Below are 21,907 nucleotides of genomic sequence, written 5' to 3'. Positions count from 1 at the left end.
CAAGAACCAGCCTAAAGTCATTTTTCAGAAATGTTGCTACAAGCATGTTTTTCTAGTGAGCCTGTGCCACCAGCTGTGTTTGAAGTGAGACTGGTGCAGAAATGACACACATCAGCTCTAAGCAGAGCACTTCTGTTGTCATCAGCAGTCTTAAGATCTGATTGTGTTTGGTAGGTGAGAGAGCTGTTGTCTCAGAAGCTGTCATCGTGGCAGCAGTCCTGTGCGCAGCCAACCAAGCTCCCGGAGCGAGCGCTGAACCTGCTGCGTTACACCTCCCCCCAGAGCTCTGGAGGAGCAGGCCTCGCTGAGATCCTGCGCAACGCCAAACTGGGAATCTCTCAGCCCGCAGAACAAGTGAGCACCTCTGCTTCATCACACACATACTCAGATTTTCAGTTTGTCACAATGAAAAAATAAAACATAATGGTGAACATAGTGAATATAATGGTCAAAAATTATAGTACACCTTAAAGTTGCAAACGACTTTTCTCCAGTGTTGTGACGTATTTCCGAGAGAAACGGAATACTAAATGAGGAAAAATAGTGGGCTTCGAGCATATGTAAAAATTCGAGCCATCTGGACCATAATGAGGGAATTTTAGGGAATGGGAAATGTGTTTTGTGAATGCCACAACCAAAAATGCACCTCCTCACGATCTCTCCTCTCACGCGCTGTCAATGCTGCCAACAAACAGGCTTGACTTGCATGTCAGTTGGAGGGGCGTGGTTACGAATGCTAAGCAGACACCCAAACCGTCAAACCTACGTCATCAGGGAAGGTCCTCCAATGCAGAGGGGAGGGGGATTTTCAGATTTTGATTAAAGATTACGAAGCCAAACATTTCTTTGTGTGGATTGACTTGCATGGATGAATTGTTCACCACAAAACGAACAAAGTAAATATGGTCAATTTTGATTTCAGTTGGACTTTAAGAAGCCGTGGTTTACAGTGAATTTATAACAGCTGAGGGGCATTGTTAGGCACTTATCTGTTATAAATTCACTGTAAACCATGGCTTCATGAGGCTTATTGCTTTTATTAAACAGTTATTCAATATACGTAGTACGGTTTTACTAAATTTAACAGAGCAAATAAAGTGTAATGATAATAAAAACAGTATTCTTTCACCAAACAATGTAGTTCCTCAGAAACAACTGTGTTTTTTTATTTTTAAGTGAAATAATAGAGACATTTCTTACCATCTCAGCACATTTAATGAATGGCTATGCTCAAAGTTGGATATCAGAGTGTTTTGCGTCTGTTTGTTAATGATGGATTTGTGGAAACATCATTGTTTTTAGATGTATAAAAAAAATATTGTTTTTTAGTTTGAAGTAAAAAGCTAAAAGTATGGACACAGAATGACCATTGGCATGCTGCAGTGTTATTACTTTTAAATGTACGTAATACTTATTTATTAATTGGGTTATTATTCAGTAATTTCATGAGTTAAATGTACATTTTTTTATATGATATTAAATATGTAAATATTGATATGCCTGTAAATGTCATATAATAAATTAACCTTTCAGAGGAATATCTTTTACTGAGATTCGGGATTGCTTTGTCTGTGATTGTTAAATTATTAAGCTAAATTGTCACAATTTTAATATATGTTTAATGTATGTTTTTGTATATATAATATAAGATAAAATACATTTAATACTTTTATAACATTAATTATGTTTTTTGGTGGTTTTTTTGGTTCATTTATTTATTTATTTTTTATTTCATCTCATTTATAAAATTAGAGCCCAGTTATTTTATGGTATTTTCCTCATTAAATAAAAAATCATGTAATGTATTGTTCTTTACTTTTTAAAATGTCATTCTAACAATAAAAAAGCACATCAAATACTGTAGATACATTTGTATAATACAATAAATCTTTCCAAAATAATCTTGAGTACATATATGTGATAAAAATAATGTTAAGTAAAATAAAATAATTTTGAGTATATATAAAATTGATAAAACATATGCACAAAATTCGGTTCAATTAAAATTTTCACCTTACAGTTTTTTTCGATTGCTAAACGACAGTGAGCACATCTGGAGCTACATGTGCAAAACTCTAACCACAGTCTGCACTACCAACAGTCACCTGAGCTAAACAGTTCACATCAGCTGCAAAACTCATTCCAAGCAACTCAACTCTTAACACACGGCTCAAAGCAGACTCAGTGCAGCCAAACACCACACACGACCCTCACTGAGATAACACACACCGTCACTCGGAACACACTGAGAGGAAAAACACAACCCTCGCTGAGATAACACACACCGTCACTCAGAACACACCGAGAGGAAAAACATAACCCTTGCTGAGATAACACACACTGTCACTCGGAACAGACCGAGAGGAGAAACACCACACACGACCCTCGCTGAGATAACACACACCGTCACTCGGAACAGACCGAGAGGAGAAACACCACACACAACCCTCACTGAGATAACACACACCGTCACTCGGAACACACCGAGAGGAGAAACACCACACACGACCCTCGCTGAGATAACACACACCGTCACTCGGAACACACAGAGAGGAGAAACACCACACACAACCCTCGCTGAGATAACACACACCGTCACTCGGAACACACAGAGAGGAGATACACCACACACGACCCTCACTGAGATAACACACACCGTCACTCGGAACACACCGAGAGGAGAAACACCACACACGACCCTCGCTGAGATAACACACACCGTCACTCGGAACACACAGAGAGGAGAAACACTACACACAACCCTCACTGAGATAACACACACCGTCACTCGGAACACACCGAGAGGAGAAACACCACACACCGTCACTCAGAACACACCGAGAGGAGAAACACCACACACGACCCTCGCTGAGATAACACACACCGTCACTCAGAACACACCGAGAGGAGAAACACCACACACGACCCTCGCTGAGATAACACACACGTCACTCGGAACAGACCGAGAGGAGAAACACCACACACAACCCTCGCTGAGATAACACACTCCGTCACTCGGAACAGACCGAGAGGAGAAACACCACACACGACCCTCGCTGAGATAACACACACCGTCACTCGGAACACACCGAGAGGAGAAACACCACACACGACCCTCACTGAGATAACACACACCGTCACTCGGAACAGACCGAGAGGAGAAACACCACACACGACCCTCACTGAGATAACACACACCGTCACTCGGAACAGACCGAGAGGAGAAACACCACACACGACCCTCGCTGAGATAACACACACCGTCACTCGGAACAGACCGAGAGGAGAAACACCACACACGACCCTCGCTGAGATAACACACACCGTCACTCGGAACAGACCGAGAGGAGAAACACCACACACGACCCTCGCTGAGATAACACACACCGTCACTCGGAACACACCGAGAGGAGAAACACCACACACGACCCTCGCTGAGATAACACACACCGTCACTCAGAACAGACCGAGAGGAGAAACACCACACACGACCCTCGCTGAGATAACACACACCGTCACACGGAACACACAGAGAGGAGAAACACCACACACGACCCTCGCTGAGATAACACACACCGTCACTCGGAACAGACCGAGAGGAGAAACACCACACACGACCCTCGCTGAGATAACACACACCGTCAGACGGAACACACAGAGAGGAGAAACACCACACACGACCCTCGCTGAGATAACACACACCGTCACACGGAACACACAGAGAGGAGAAACACCACACACGACCCTCACTGAGATAACACACACCGTCACTCGGAACACACAGAGAGGAGAAACACCACACACAACCCTCGCTGAGATAACACACACCGTCACTCGGAACAGACCGAGAGGAGAAACACCACACACGACCCTCACTGAGATAACACACACCGTCACTTGGAACACACAGAGAGGAGAAACACCACACACAACCCTCGCTGAGATAACACACACCGTCACTCGGAACACACCGAGAGGAGAAACACCACACACGACCCTCGCTGAGATAACACACACCGTCACTCGGAACAGACCGAGAGGAGAAACACCACACACGACCCTCGCTGAGATAACACACACCGTCACTCGGAACAGACCGAGAGGAGAAACACCACACACGACCCTCGCTGAGATAACACACACCGTCACTCGGAACAGACCGAGAGGAGAAACACCACACACGACCCTCGCTGAGATAACACACACCGTCACTCGGAACACACCGAGAGGAGAAACACCACACACGACCCTCGCTGAGATAACACACACCGTCACTCGGAACAGACCGAGAGGAGAAACACCACACACGACCCTCACTGAGATAACACACACCGTCACTCGGAACAGACCGAGAGGAGAAACACCACACACAACCCTCGCTGAGATAACACACACCGTCACTCGGAACACACCGAGAGGAGAAACACTACACACAACCCTCGCTGAGATAACACACACCGTCACTCAGAACACACCGAGAGGAGAAACACTACACACACCCCTCACTGAGATAACACACACCGTCACTCGGAACACACCGAGAGGAGAAACACCACACACGACCCTCACTGAGATAACACACTCCGTCACTCGGAACACACCGAGAGGAGAAACACCACACACACAACCCTCGCTGAGATAACACACTGTCACTCAGAACACACCGAGAGGAGAAACACCACACACGACCCTCGCCGAGATGACACACACCGTCACTCAGAACACACCGAGAGGAGAAACACCACACACAACCCTCGCTGAGATAACACACACCATCACCCGGAACACACCGAGAGGAGAGACACCACACACGACCCTCGCTGAGATAACACACACCGCACTCAGAACACACCGAGAGGAGAAACACCACACACGACCCTCGCTGAGATAACACACACGTCACTCAGAACACACCGAGAGGAGAGACACCACACACGACCCTCGCTGAGATAACACACACCGTCACTCAGAACACACCGAGAGGAGAAACACCACACACGACCCTCGCTGAGATAACACACACCATCACCCGGAACACACCGAGAGGAGAGACACCACACACGACCCTCGCTGAGATAACACACACCGTCACTCAGAACACACCGAGAGGAGAAACACCACACACAACCCTCGCTGAGATAACACACACCGTCACTCGGAACAGACCGAGAGGAGAAACACTACACACACCCCTCACTGAGATAACACACACCGTCACTCAGAACACACCGAGAGGAGAAACACCACACACAACCCTCGCTGAGATAACACACTCCGTCACTCGGAACAGACCGAGAGGAGAAACACTACACACACCCCTCGCTGAGATAACACACACCATCACCCGGAACACACCGAGAGGAGAGACACCACACACGACCCTCGCTGAGATAACACACACCGCACTCAGAACACACCGAGAGGAGAAACACCACACACAACCCTCGCTGAGATAACACACACCGTCACTCGGAACACACCGAGAGGAGAAACACCACACACGACCCTCGCTGAGATAACACACACCGTCACTCAGAACACACCGAGAGGAGAAACACCACACACAACCCTCGCTGAGATAACACACACCGTCACTCGGAACAGACCGAGAGGAGAAACACTACACACACCCCTCACTGAGATAACACACACCGTCACTCAGAACACACCGAGAGGAGAAACACCACACACAACCCTCGCTGAGATAACACACTCCGTCACTCGGAACAGACCGAGAGGAGAAACACTACACACACCCCTCACTGAGATAACACACACCGTCACTCAGAACACACCGAGAGGAGAAACACCACACACGACCCTCGCTGAGATAACACACACCGTCACTCAGAACACACCGAGAGGAGAAACACCACACACGACCCAATAGAATAAATCTTTCCAAAATAATCTTGAGTACATATATGTGATAAAAATAATGTTAAGTAAAATAAAATAATTTTGAGTATATATAAAATTGATAAAACATATGCACAAAATTCGGTTCAATTAAAATTTTCACCTTACAGTTTTTTTCGATTGCTAAACGACAGTGAGCACATCTGGAGCTACATGTGCAAAACTCTAACCACAGTCTGCACTACCAACAGTCACCTGAGCTAAACAGTTCACATCAGCTGCAAAACTCATTCCAAGCAACTCAACTCTTAACACACGGCTCAAAGCAGACTCAGTGCAGCCAAACACCACACACGACCCTCACTGAGATAACACACACCGTCACTCGGAACACACTGAGAGGAAAAACACAACCCTCGCTGAGATAACACACACCGTCACTCAGAACACACCGAGAGGAAAAACACAACCCTTGCTGAGATAACACACACTGTCACTCGGAACAGACCGAGAGGAGAAACACCACACACAACCCTCGCTGAGATAACACACACCGTCACTCGGAACAGACCGAGAGGAGAAACACCACACACGACCCTCGCTGAGATAACACACACCGTCACTCGGAACACACAGAGAGGAGAAACACCACACACAACCCTCGGTGAGATAACACACACCGTCACTCGGAACAGACCGAGAGGAGAAACACCACACACACGACCCTCACTGAGATAACACACACCGTCACTCGGAACAGACCGAGAGGAGAAACACCACACACGACCCTCGCTGAGATAACACACACCGTCACTCGGAACACACAGAGAGGAGAAACACCACACACAACCCTCACTGAGATAACACACACCGTCACTCGGAACACACCGAGAGGAGAAACACCACACACGACCCTCGCTGAGATAACACACACCGTCACTCGGAACACACTGAGAGGAGAAACACCACACACGACCCTCACTGAGATAACACACACCGTCACTCAGAACACACTGAGAGGAGAAACACTACACACAACCCTCACTGAGATAACACACACCGTCACTCGGAACACACAGAGAGGAGAAACACCACACACGACCCTCGCTGAGATAACACTCGTCACTCGGAACACACTGAGAGGAGAAACACCACACACAACCCTCGCTGAGATAACACACACCGTCACTCCGAACACACCGAGAGGAGATACACCACACACGACCCTCACTGAGATAACACACACCGTCACTCGGAACACACCGAGAGGAGAAACACCACACACGACCCTCGCTGAGATAACACTCGTCACTCGGAACACACTGAGAGGAGAAACACCACACACAACCCTCGCTGAGATAACACACACCGTCACTCCGAACACACCGAGAGGAGATACACCACACACGACCCTCACTGAGATAACACACACCGTCACTCGGAACACACCGAGAGGAGAAACACCACACACGACCCTCGCTGAGATAACACACCGTCACTCAGAACACACCGAGAGGAGAAACACTACACACAACCCTCGCTGAGATAACACACACCGTCACTCGGAACACACCGAGAGGAGAAACACCACACACGACCCTCGCTGAGATAACACACACCGTCACTCGGAACACACCGAGAGGAGAAACACTACACACGACCCTCGCTGAGATAACATACACCGTCACTCGGAACACACCGAGAAGAGAAACACCACACACGACCCTCGCTGAGATAACACACACCGTCACTCGGAACACACCGAGAGGAGAAACACTACACACGACCCTCACTGAGATAACACACACCGTCACTCGGAACACACCGAGAGGAGAAACACCACACACGACCCTCGCTGAGATAACACACCGTCACTCAGAACACACCGAGAGGAGAAACACCACACACGACCCTCACTGAGATAACACACTCCGTCACTCGGAACACACCGAGAGGAGAAACACCACACACACAACCCTCGCTGAGATAACACACTGTCACTCAGAACACACCGAGAGGAGAAACACCACACACGACCCTCGCCGAGATGACACACACCGTCACTCGGAACACACCGAGAGGAGAAACACCACACACGACCCTCGCTGAGATAACACACACCGTCACTCGGAACACACCGAGAGGAGAAACACTACACACGACCCTCGCTGAGATAACATACACCGTCACTCGGAACACACCGAGAAGAGAAACACCACACACGACCCTCGCTGAGATAACACACACCGTCACTCGGAACACACCGAGAGGAGAAACACTACACACGACCCTCACTGAGATAACACACACCGTCACTCGGAACACACCGAGAGGAGAAACACCACACACGACCCTCGCTGAGATAACACACACCGTCACTCGGAACACACCGAGAGGAGAAACACTACACACAACCCTCGCTGAGATAACACACACCGTCACTCAGAACACACCGAGAGGAGAAACACTACACACACCCCTCACTGAGATAACACACACCGTCACTCGGAACACACCGAGAGGAGAAACACCACACACGACCCTCACTGAGATAACACACTCCGTCACTCGGAACACACCGAGAGGAGAAACACCACACACACAACCCTCGCTGAGATAACACACTGTCACTCAGAACACACCGAGAGGAGAAACACCACACACGACCCTCGCCGAGATGACACACACCGTCACTCAGAACACACCGAGAGGAGAAACACCACACACAACCCTCGCTGAGATAACACACACCATCACCCGGAACACACCGAGAGGAGAGACACCACACACGACCCTCGCTGAGATAACACACACCGCACTCAGAACACACCGAGAGGAGAAACACCACACACGACCCTCGCTGAGATAACACACACGTCACTCAGAACACACCGAGAGGAGAGACACCACACACGACCCTCGCTGAGATAACACACACCGTCACTCAGAACACACCGAGAGGAGAAACACCACACACGACCCTCGCTGAGATAACACACACCATCACCCGGAACACACCGAGAGGAGAGACACCACACACGACCCTCGCTGAGATAACACACACCGTCACTCAGAACACACCGAGAGGAGAAACACCACACACAACCCTCGCTGAGATAACACACACCGTCACTCGGAACAGACCGAGAGGAGAAACACTACACACACCCCTCACTGAGATAACACACACCGTCACTCAGAACACACCGAGAGGAGAAACACCACACACAACCCTCGCTGAGATAACACACTCCGTCACTCGGAACAGACCGAGAGGAGAAACACTACACACACCCCTCACTGAGATAACACACACCGTCACTCAGAACACACCGAGAGGAGAAACACCACACACGACCCTCGCTGAGATAACACACACCGTCACTCAGAACACACCGAGAGGAGAAACACCACACACAACCCTCGCTGAGATAACACACACCGTCACTCGGAACACACCGAGAGGAGAAACACCACACACGACCCTCGCTGAGATAACACACACCGTCACTCAGAACACACCGAGAGGAGAAACACCACACACAACCCTCGCTGAGATAACACACACCGTCACTCGGAACAGACCGAGAGGAGAAACACTACACACACCCCTCACTGAGATAACACACACCGTCACTCAGAACACACCGAGAGGAGAAACACCACACACAACCCTCGCTGAGATAACACACTCCGTCACTCGGAACAGACCGAGAGGAGAAACACTACACACACCCCTCACTGAGATAACACACACCGTCACTCAGAACACACCGAGAGGAGAAACACCACACACGACCCTCGCTGAGATAACACACACCGTCACTCAGAACACACCGAGAGGAGAAACACCACACACGACCCAATAGAATAAATCTTTCCAAAATAATCTTGAGTACATATATGTGATAAAAATAATGTTAAGTAAAATAAAATAATTTTGAGTATATATAAAATTGATAAAACATATGCACAAAATTCGGTTCAATTAAAATTTTCACCTTACAGTTTTTTTCGATTGCTAAACGACAGTGAGCACATCTGGAGCTACATGTGCAAAACTCTAACCACAGTCTGCACTACCAACAGTCACCTGAGCTAAACAGTTCACATCAGCTGCAAAACTCATTCCAAGCAACTCAACTCTTAACACACGGCTCAAAGCAGACTCAGTGCAGCCAAACACCACACACGACCCTCACTGAGATAACACACACCGTCACTCGGAACACACTGAGAGGAAAAACACAACCCTCGCTGAGATAACACACACCGTCACTCAGAACACACCGAGAGGAAAAACACAACCCTTGCTGAGATAACACACACTGTCACTCGGAACAGACCGAGAGGAGAAACACCACACACAACCCTCGCTGAGATAACACACACCGTCACTCGGAACAGACCGAGAGGAGAAACACCACACACGACCCTCGCTGAGATAACACACACCGTCACTCGGAACACACAGAGAGGAGAAACACCACACACAACCCTCGGTGAGATAACACACACCGTCACTCGGAACAGACCGAGAGGAGAAACACCACACACACGACCCTCACTGAGATAACACACACCGTCACTCGGAACAGACCGAGAGGAGAAACACCACACACGACCCTCGCTGAGATAACACACACCGTCACTCGGAACACACAGAGAGGAGAAACACCACACACAACCCTCACTGAGATAACACACACCGTCACTCGGAACACACCGAGAGGAGAAACACCACACACGACCCTCGCTGAGATAACACACACCGTCACTCGGAACACACTGAGAGGAGAAACACCACACACGACCCTCACTGAGATAACACACACCGTCACTCAGAACACACTGAGAGGAGAAACACTACACACAACCCTCACTGAGATAACACACACCGTCACTCGGAACACACAGAGAGGAGAAACACCACACACGACCCTCGCTGAGATAACACTCGTCACTCGGAACACACTGAGAGGAGAAACACCACACACAACCCTCGCTGAGATAACACACACCGTCACTCCGAACACACCGAGAGGAGATACACCACACACGACCCTCACTGAGATAACACACACCGTCACTCGGAACACACCGAGAGGAGAAACACCACACACGACCCTCGCTGAGATAACACTCGTCACTCGGAACACACTGAGAGGAGAAACACCACACACAACCCTCGCTGAGATAACACACACCGTCACTCCGAACACACCGAGAGGAGATACACCACACACGACCCTCACTGAGATAACACACACCGTCACTCGGAACACACCGAGAGGAGAAACACCACACACGACCCTCGCTGAGATAACACACCGTCACTCAGAACACACCGAGAGGAGAAACACTACACACAACCCTCGCTGAGATAACACACACCGTCACTCGGAACACACCGAGAGGAGAAACACCACACACGACCCTCGCTGAGATAACACACACCGTCACTCGGAACACACCGAGAGGAGAAACACTACACACGACCCTCGCTGAGATAACATACACCGTCACTCGGAACACACCGAGAAGAGAAACACCACACACGACCCTCGCTGAGATAACACACACCGTCACTCGGAACACACCGAGAGGAGAAACACTACACACGACCCTCACTGAGATAACACACACCGTCACTCGGAACACACCGAGAGGAGAAACACCACACACGACCCTCGCTGAGATAACACACCGTCACTCAGAACACACCGAGAGGAGAAACACTACACACAACCCTCGCTGAGATAACACACACCGTCACTCGGAACAGACCGAGAGGAGAAACACCACACACAACCCTCGCTGAGATAACACACACCGTCACTCGGAACAGACCGAGAGGAGAAACACCACACACGACCCTCGCTGAGATAACACACCGTCACTCAGAACACACCGAGAGGAGAAACACTACACACAACCCTCGCTGAGATAACACACACCGTCACTCGGAACACACCGAGAGGAGAAACACCACACACGACCCTCGCTGAGATAACACACACCGTCACTCGGAACAGACCGAGAGGAGAAACACTACACACAACCCTCACTGAGATAACACACACAGTCACTCGGAACACACCGAGAGGAGAAACACCACACACGACCCTCGCTGAGATAACACACACAGTCACTCGGAACACACCGAGAGGAGAAACACCACACACGACCATCACTGAGATAACACACCGTCACTCAGAACACACCGAGAGGAAAAAAACTAGCACCAAACACCAATACAGGACATACTAACTTTTCATCTTTACAGTTTGAACTATTTCAGTGAGTTCACACAGTCATATTTTCTTCAAAGAAAAGAGTGACATTCTTTCACATGATTTATTTACATTTTTAGAACATAACAATTCTTTAAGGTAAATGAATATTAGCAGTTTGCTTCAATAGTCTGTAGTAATTTACAGAATTACAGTAATGAGAAAAAAAGGTAGAAACTAAAAGTACATACTGTAATTCAAACAAATAATTGAGGGGCTAATTCTGAAATTTGCAATCAGCAGTGTTTGAAATCTCTTCTGTTTTGAATGTGTGCTTCACAGTTTTGACAGCAGTGTGTTAGCATTTGAGTGCTGTAAATCCACAGTGTTGTACAGGTTGTGGTTAAAGTCGTGGGATAAGTGTGTAGAGTTTTGAAAACTGTTCAAGCAATGAAAAACAAACTAGAGTTTGGTCCACATTTACTGCTGCTGTGCAGACTGTAGTTAGAGTTTTGCACATGTGACTCCAGTTGTGCTCACTGTAGTTTAGCAATTGTAAATAACTGTAATTCTTTCCAAAACGTTCTCAACTGGATAAATCCTGTTTAGTTTTTTGTAGGACACTTCTTTACATTTGTTATTAAGTAATACAATATTTCTATCACATTTTCCATGCTATCTTTCAATCTATATTAATAAAGAAAGCAAAATAAATAAATAAATAATAAATAAATAAAAATCTTTCTGCAGAAAAAGTATTTCTTATAAAATCAATGTTGAATTCCCAATGAATCCCAATTAGAAACCGATCTAATGATGCTTGATTCCTGTTCTCTCAGAGGCTGTCTGTGCAGGAAGTCCCGCCTCTGTTGAACAGTGACAGTCGTTCTCAGCAGCAGCAGCAGCGATCCTCTCAGTCTGTCCCGGGCCTTCAGTCTCACCAGAACCCCTCCAGTAATGGACACACCCAATCCGGTTCTTCAGCCAGCCCCGCCCACTCACAGACAGCAGTGGGCGTGTCTGGGTCACAGTCTCCTCCCCCCATGAGCCACACCTCCAGCTCCTCCCACAGTTCCCTGCAGGGCCTGACTCCACCCCTAATGGCCCCCAACAGCCCTCCGCTGCCCCACAGCGCCCCTCTGTCCCCCGTCCTGCTCTCCAGCTCTGCTGCTGCTGTCAGTCTGCTGAAGACTCCTGATCTCTACTCCACCTCTACCCTGCCACTGCCGAGGAGACAGTCCAGCGACACTCGTCAGGGATTCATGGGTATGTGTGTGTGTGAGAGAAAGTGTCTGTGTGTGGGTGTGAGAGAGTGTGTGAGTGAGTGAGTGTGAGTGTCTGTGTGTGTGTGTGTGTGTGTGTGTGTGTGTGTGTGTGTGTGTGATAGAGTGTGAGTGTGTTGTGTGAGAGTGTGAGTGTGGGTGTGTAAGAGAGAGAGTGGGTGTGAGTGAGAGAGTGTGTGTGAGTGTGTGTGAGAGAGAGTGTGAGTGAGATAGCGTGAGTGTGTGTGTGAGAGTGTGAATGTGTGTTTGTGTGTGGTTGAGAGTGAGAGTGTGTGTGTGTTTGTGTGTTTGTCAGAGAGTGTGTGTGTGTGTGAGAGAGAGACTGAGTGTGTGCACTATTGCATTTTCATTCAATGTCCCGCAATGAATGTAGCAAAATTCAATGTGCACATTGAAAATGCATTCCGAGCCAATCACGTTTCTGCCCCCTCGCGCCACGTCAATCACTGCGTGAACAAGGCGGGGCTTGCAGAAGGTCAAGAGATTCAAGACTCAAGAGGATTCAAGTGAGAGAACATGGACAAGACAGTTGGTCCGTGTACGTTTTAATCATTTCGGTTTATGGCTTCAATATTTCATTCGCACTTGTGGGCGGAGCTGAAACGCTGCTTTCATGTGATTGGTTGAATCGCTCCACCTTCAGCACGGCTCTTTCATTCTTTCAGACAGAGTCAGTGTGAGTGCAGCACTGTAATGTCTGAAACTACCACTCACTGTTAATTAGCATAATATTTGAATCAGATGTAGCTGGGCACATAATTCGTGCTGCTGCAACTTGCAAGAGACCCCGTTAAATTATTTCTAGGTTATAGTATTGTATAAATATTGTCCCACTGATAAAAACAGTGCAAATAGTTCTGTCTTCTTGGATAACAGTGAAGTGGAAATAAATATAGTTAAATTTATGAAATAAAATTAAATAGGATTTTTTGGGAAGGTAAGTCTGGCCAGTTATACAGCAACGCGAGTCAGACGACTCTGAAGATCTGAGCTGAATTTGGTGAAACATTAAAGTTCTAGTCTGTGTCAATTACTCTCATAATAAATTATAATAATGTTACCCGTATTTTTCAGACTATGTCGCACCTAAGTGTTAAGTTGCATCAGTCCAAAAATATGTCAGGAAATTTAATATATAAATATATAAGTCGCACTTGACTATAAGTCCATATATAAGTTTATTCAGAACCAAGAGAAAACATTACCATCTACAGCTGCAAGAGGGCGCTCTGGGGTAGGCTACAGGAGCACTGAGCAGCATAGAGCGCCCTCTTGCGGCTGTAGATGTTAATGTTTTCTCTTGGTTCATTTCTCTTGGTTCATGTCAAATTAATTTTGATAAATAAGTCGCACCTGACTGAAAGTCGCAGGACCAGAAAACAATCAAAAGAAGTGTGACTTATAGTCGTAAATAGGTAAATATATGTTGTCTTTCTCAAGCCCAACAAAGAAGACTAAAAAGAGAAACATCATTCAATTTAGAATGTAATAAAACTAATATTACTAATTTATTTAAGAAATGTAACTATATTAATTTTCACAATTATTTATTAATGTCACACACACATACCTAGTGCCTTATGACTTACAAGATGAGAGTGGTAAATGTTACAGACATGGAACTGTTCAGTCTATTATTGATTTTTATTTCCACTTCACTTTTATCCTGTTACGGATCACTCGGGAGGCTGAGGAGTAACAGACAGAATGGTTTATTGAACAGACACAAGCAGAGGAGCAGGTAGTGTAGGGTGGAGTGAGGGATGGATCCGTGCAGGCTGGGTGAAGACGTCAGAGGAGGAAGGTGAACCACACACACGCACACTGGGGATCTGGATCTTCGGAGAATCGCTGGAGAGAGGTAAGTAGAAGAAGAGTTAGTCCTTAGAGTTAGCATAAGGTAAGGTAAGACCTTGTCGCGAATGACACCGGACGCTGATTGAGTGCGTGTGTGTGGTATTTATGGTGCAGAGGTGATTGGGTAATGATGAGGATCAGGTGGATGTGCTTAGTATTCCGGTGAGGGCGTGCGTAGTGATTGCGTGGAGGTGGAACCTGGCGTGTTTGTAACATATCCAAGGAGACAGAACTATTTGCACTGTACAGTATTTATCAGTGGGACAATATTCATACAATACTACAACCTAAAAATAATTTGCAGGTCTCAGCAGCACGAATTATGTGCCCAGCTACATCTGATTCAAATATTATACTAATTAACAGTGAGTGGTGGTTTCAGACATTACAGTGCTGCACTCACACTGACTCTGTCTGAAAGAATGAAAGAGCCGTGCTGAAGTTGGAGCGATTCAACCAATCAGATGAAAGCAGCGTTTCAGCTCTGCCCACAGGTGTGAATGAAATATTGAAGCCATAAACCGAAATGATCAAAACATACACGGACCAACTGTCTTGTCCATGTTCTCTCACTTGAATCCTCTTGAGTCTTGAGTCTCTTGACCTTCTGCAAGCCCCGCCTTTTTCACGCAGTGATTGACGTGGCGCGAGGGGGGCGGAGACGTGATCGGCTCGGAATGCATTTTCAATGTGCACATTGAATTTTGCTACATTCATTGCGGGACACTGAATGAAAATGCAATAGTAAGTGTCTTGACTGTGAGTGTTAATGCAATTAAGAAAAATAGCATTTGAATGATAATTTTGCCACAGTTTTTGCATGTTATACATATCTAATCATTTCTGTAATACATTTTCATTTTAATTTTGCAACTTATAAAGCGTTAAAATTTGTATTCATTTAACATATTAAAACTAGTTTATGAAATGGCAAATGAAAATTATGTAATTTAATTTTCATTTTGCACCAAACGTTGCACAAATGTATTGGAAAATGTAAATGTAAATACAGAAATGCATTGCATATATATTGCATTGTCATTTTGCATATTACATTCCAAATTGAATATTGCTACCCATATGCTTCCATAGTTATTTCTATGACCTTATCTATATTGCATGTAAAATTAAAATATGTAATTTTTATAAATAGGGGTGTATCCAAAACCGACCAATTACCTTATTCGGAATGCCACGGATAATGGCTTCAAAAATGAATAACAGACAAATAAATTCACAATTATTCTGCCTGAATACCCGGCTGAAGCTGGCACAGTCCGGAGTTTGCTAGATAACAGGTGAGCCAGGGGATCAGCGCAATATTATACACAGACCTCTAAAGTCACGAGTGTGAAGTGAATGAATAAACTTTATGAGTGAAAAGATCGCAAATAAAACACAGCATTGCTATTGTCTCTTTGTGCATCTCTCAGAAATCGGAGCTTGGCAAGAGTAATTTCACCTATAATCTACATCATACACGTTCTATTGTATATATTTAAAAGGCAATGCTTTACCCTTATGCGTTGTTGGGGACGTTTTCATCCACTAGGGGGTAAAGTTGAGTCTTATTTTGGCCACAACTTTCTCTGTGTTTGAGGTAATGGAATGATTTTTGATGACAAATCTTATTTTGACCCATTTTTTGGGAAAATGCTTTGAAAGTTTTCAAAAACTCAATGGTACACTGTGGGCAAATTCACTACCCTTTCGGTATGTTCGTGGATGAAAACATTCACTAAATTAAACTGCTGTAAAAATGTATCAGATAAATATTTTCTTCAATTTTTTTGTGCATAAATCTATTAATCAACTTCATGAATGATGTCACTGATTTGGGAAAAAAAACACGCACAAAATTACATATTTTCAATATAAAAAGTGATATATTGGATATTTTTTTACCTTTTATCACAGTCTTGGGCATGTCAAAGATTAGTTACAAGATTGGCTTTGATGCATTCTTAGTTTTTGTGCAGCATCTTAGTTTATTTTTTTCTCCCTCATTTGTTGTTGGTGGCTGTTTTTGCCCCATTGACTTCCATTATAACGACATTTTTTGATTGCAAAGCCATGACACCACATAATCATGCATTCTTGATTGTTTTTTTTTCCCCCAAATCAGTGACATCATTTATGAACTTGCCAATTAAAGAGTTAAAATCTTGGATTTTTTAAAAAACATTTGGTAGTTTTAATCAGGACTGAAGTTGATTAACAGATTTATGCAAAAAAAAAAAAAATATGAATCTGATACATTTTTACAGCAGTTTAATTGAGTGGATGTTTTCATCCCGAACATACCGAAAGGGTAGTGAATCTGAACAATCCACAAGGGTTAAACCTTAGGCTACGATATGATACGAATGAATGGATTAAGCACAGCGCGGTCACCAATCAAACAGCCGCGCTGCACGTCTCAGTCTCTCAAAAACCAAACCAGTTCTCTCTCTCTCTCTCTCTAGAGAGAGAGCAGGCTAATAATCAACTTAGATATGAATAAATTTTCTGTTTGGCCTACATGTTTGCATCTTTATCTTTTGCATGTTTGCGCGGCACACGCACATTTGTTTAGTGAAATTCACTAAACATTAAGACTCGCTTAAAGAGTTAATGTAATGAAAATGTGCGCATTGAATTGATTCAGTCGTGTTCAAATTATCACTAAACGTTTGTCATGACATCTATCTACTTGCATGATAAATATTATTTTAGAAACTAATAATTATTTTAGTTTAACACGGCATACTTGTTAAACTAAATCAGTGATAACTATGAAAAAAAAGATAGCCATAACGATCTTATCAAGTAACCGTATGACGTTGTATCCGGATGCAGGTACGAAAAATTTTGTGATTGTTACAGACACAAATACAGATACAAATACTGGCTGTTACATGAAAATGTAAATATGTAATGTCATAATTATAAAGTTTTGACAATTTACATATGTAATTGTTGCATAAGGCTATGAATTAATAAGCGTTTATTGATGAAAAAAAATATTTTCATTTACAGTAGCATGAACCACGTGTAGACGAGTAACTCGAGTATTTTTTTAAATAAAAAATTGAATAGTAGAAATCAATAGTCGTGCAACCCCTAGTGTGTGAGTGTGTTTGAGTGTCTATGTTCTCTTGCTGTTTCTCCATTAACTGTATGTTGTGGTTGTGCTGGTTCAGGCTCCACTCTCCCCCGTGTGCTCCCTCTCTGTGCTCCGTCCCATGTGGAGGCTCTGTTCCCTCACTCCCCAGACTCCTGCGAGGGACAGAAGCCTGGAGACCGAGGAGGAAACTCATGTCTGCTGTCCTTCCTGCCTGGAGACCCTCTGTCCCTGCTGATCAGCGAGCCCAGAGACGGCTGGCACTACGGCCAGAACGAGCGCACGGGACGGTATCTGATCATCAGCCTTTCAGTCAGGGACAGTTTAACACTAGCTGTCCCTTATTTTTGTTCTGATTTGTGGTGTAGAACTAATGAATTATATTAGCAATATGAGGAGCCTGTTCCTTGAACAAGGCTTATATGGTTGTCTTACAGATGTTTCTTTTGTTCAAAGCATGTTTAAAGCCCTTTCATAACAAAGCATTGGTTTGGACCTACTCACACCAGGGACAAGACTTTGCCTGAGGATCACTGTTATTTTAGTATTGTTAATATACTAATATATTATTTAGTAATATTTTTTAATTGTTTGTATTTTTTATATTTTCAGTTTTATTTTAATTCTAGTTAAAAAATTGGTCCAACTGTTTGTTGTTTGTCTTTTTTAAATTCATTTTTGTTTTAGTTTTAGTAATTTATTACTTAAACTTATTTTATTTACAGTTATTTGCCAAAGCAACATTTCTAATTTTCTTTTAGCTTAATCTTTTTCAGTATTTACATATTATTTAATTGTTTTGGCCATTTTGTTGTCGTTTTATTATTTTTTAAATTACATTTATTTATTTATTTATTTATTTATTTTAGCTTTAATTTCAGTAATTTAAGTACTTAAATTAAAACAATTAGAAATGCTGCTTTGACCACTAACTGAAATAATTGCTAAAATGACTAAAATGTAAAAAGCATAACAGAATTTTTTTTAAAACCAAAAATAAAAAACACAACAAAATGACCAAACATTTTACCAAGATTTAAATAGATTTAGATTAAAATAAAATATTTAAAAAGATAAAAATAAAATATAAATATTAAATTAAAATGATCAGAAATTAGACATGGTGCTTTGTTAGCCAAGTGAGATAAAATAAGTTTCATTTTTTGTGTAATATTTCAATAATTTTGTTACTGTTTTATTTCAGTTAAAGACATTTTAATAGGTTTAGTTTTTGTTAATGATAACAATGCTGCTGATGGAAAACAGAGTTTTGAGATCATGCGTCTGAAATACAGTGCAATCTTATATTATCATAGGGACTTTTTTCTGTGTGTTAATACATATTACCTTTTCAAACAAGCGTAGAAGAGCTGCTGTTCAGATATTCAGACCCTTGTTTTATTGTTTACACTGATGTTCTGATCTCTCCTTCATAGAAAAGGCTGGTTTCCCTTCTCCTACACACAGCCTTTCCCCAGCACTCCCGGACAGGATCTCAGGTCTGTAGGGAAACAAAGCCCCATCTGAATGACATATTATCTTGCTGCTGTCTCAGAAAGGCATGTATTCCCATCACTCCTCTTTTCTTCTCTATGTCTCCGGTCACAGCAGCAGTCCTCTGGTCCTGTCGAAGGTTAACAGCACTAGTATGGGACAGCTGGACAGGCTTCCCCCCATGGGGCAGGTGCCGCAGGTCAGTCCTGACTCTGAGGACGAGAGGAGTGTTATATCCCAGCGCATCAGCACCTTCAGACCGCGACCCTACAGCATGATGAACCCCGAGACCAGCAGGATGAGCCCGCGACTGCGTCTGAAGGACAGGGTCAGAGACTTCAGCACCTTTGACTGTGACTGGATTACTGTTTAAGTAAAATGAAAATATGCTGGGAATGTCCTCCCCCTCAGGATCATCTGAGATTAGAATGAGTTTGTTTCTTCATCAGGTTTGTAGAAATGTAGCATTGCATCAGTGTCTCATCAACAGATCCTCCGCAGTGAATGGGTGCCGTCAGAATGAGAGTCTGATAAAAACATCACAATAATCCACTGCACTGCAGTCCATCAGTTAACATCTGGAGAAGACAAAAGATGAAACATCCATCATTAAGACACTTTTAACTTCAAACAGTAGATTTCTGGCCAGTCCATCATAACGCTTCCTCCAGTGAAAAAGTGTTGAATCTCCTGTTGTCTCTCACATCAAAATCCAGCCACATATTAGTTTAGAGCTGTTTAAACGCTGCTTGATCTGTGGAGATTTCTCTCCTGATTCAGACCAGAACACTTTTTCACTGGAGGAAGTGTTATTCTGGCGGCACCCATTCACTGCAGAGCATCCATTGATGAGACTCTTATGCAATGCTACATTTCTCCAAATCAGATGAAGAAACAAACTCATCCTGATCTTGGATGGCCTGAGGGGGGGGGGATACTTTCAGCAATTATTTATTCATTTATTTTTGGGTGCATTATTCCTTTTAAGACAATAAAGGTGAATGGGGGGTAAACGGTTATGTATGTAATCCTGGTTCCTCGAAGGAATGAGACGCTGCGTCTTGAACGATTTGGGGAACGCCTCCAGCGTGACGTCTCTGAATAACGTGTGTAATCAGTCCAATGGATGATCGAGACGTCATAGGCGGGTGATGTCAGAGACCAGGAAGCATAAAAGCACGAGCGGCGAAGCCGGCATCCAGCCTCAAAGGATGAAGCAAAAGCTGGCCAGAGATGCCGGAAGTGTGGCACTGCGACACAGCGTCTCTTTCCTTCGAGGAACCAGGGTTACATACGTAACCTTAGACGTTTCTCTTCAGGAACTCGAGCTGCGTTGAGAACGCTTTGGGGAACGAGAATTCCAATGCCGCCAGACTAACAAATCTCTGCCAGTGTGCAAAAACTGCACAGCTAGGATGAGAGACCAGAGGAGTCTGGAGCAGTTCATAAATCTAGACCGTAAAATCTTATAAAGGTCAAAGGCGTGAAACACCCCGCAGCATCACATATGTCAGCATCACATATAGAGACACCTGCTAGGAAGGACTTGGAGGCCACTGGACACATACAATAATAATAATAATAATAATTCATTACATTTATATAGCTCTTTTCTAGGCACTCAAAGCGCTTTACATAGTCTGGGGGTATCTCCTCATCCACCACCAGTGTGCAGCATCCACCTGGATGATGCGACGGCAGCCATAGTGCGCCAGAACGCCCACCACACACCAGCTTACTGGTGATACAATTAAACTTCTTCTGGTCTGGCTCCCTGAAGGGAGGAGGACTAAAGGCGTGGAGTATGACAGGCCGTGGTGTAGAAGAGGAAACCTTAAGGACATACCCTGCACGAGGGTAACGTACTGGAGGCCTCAGCCTCAGCGCACCGTGGAGGAAATGTGTAACAAGGGGGTGTCTGCCCACTGACTGGCCACCAAGTGGGGCATGGTAGGCTGCAATGGCCGCCACATAGACCTTCAGGGTGGAGTGGGTCAACCCTGTGGAGAAACAGGCCTGCAGGAACTCCAGCACTATACCAATCAGGCAGTTAACTGGGTTGAGAGACCAGTAGCTAC

The 21,907-nt window shown here is 44.8% G+C and overlaps 1 protein-coding gene across 1 annotated transcript in view; it reads left to right on the top strand.

The window, feature by feature from the left end:
- zgc:158689 (uncharacterized protein LOC791177 homolog) overlaps positions 1-21,907 on the top strand; it is a 37,356-nt gene that overhangs the window by 10,856 nt on the left and 4,593 nt on the right. Inside the window, exons 9-13 of the mRNA XM_059507305.1 lie at positions 175-354; positions 12,932-13,358; positions 18,415-18,625; positions 19,772-19,834; positions 19,950-20,157. Of these exons, the coding sequence (XP_059363288.1) occupies positions 175-354; positions 12,932-13,358; positions 18,415-18,625; positions 19,772-19,834; positions 19,950-20,157 (1,089 nt within the window). The remainder of the gene's footprint in view (positions 1-174; positions 355-12,931; positions 13,359-18,414; positions 18,626-19,771; positions 19,835-19,949; positions 20,158-21,907) is intronic.

Source organism: Carassius carassius, chromosome 24 (assembly GCF_963082965.1).
Source record: "Carassius carassius chromosome 24, fCarCar2.1, whole genome shotgun sequence".
NCBI lineage: Eukaryota > Metazoa > Chordata > Actinopteri > Cypriniformes > Cyprinidae > Carassius > Carassius carassius.
This window is presented reverse-complemented; position numbering and strand designations above follow the sequence as displayed.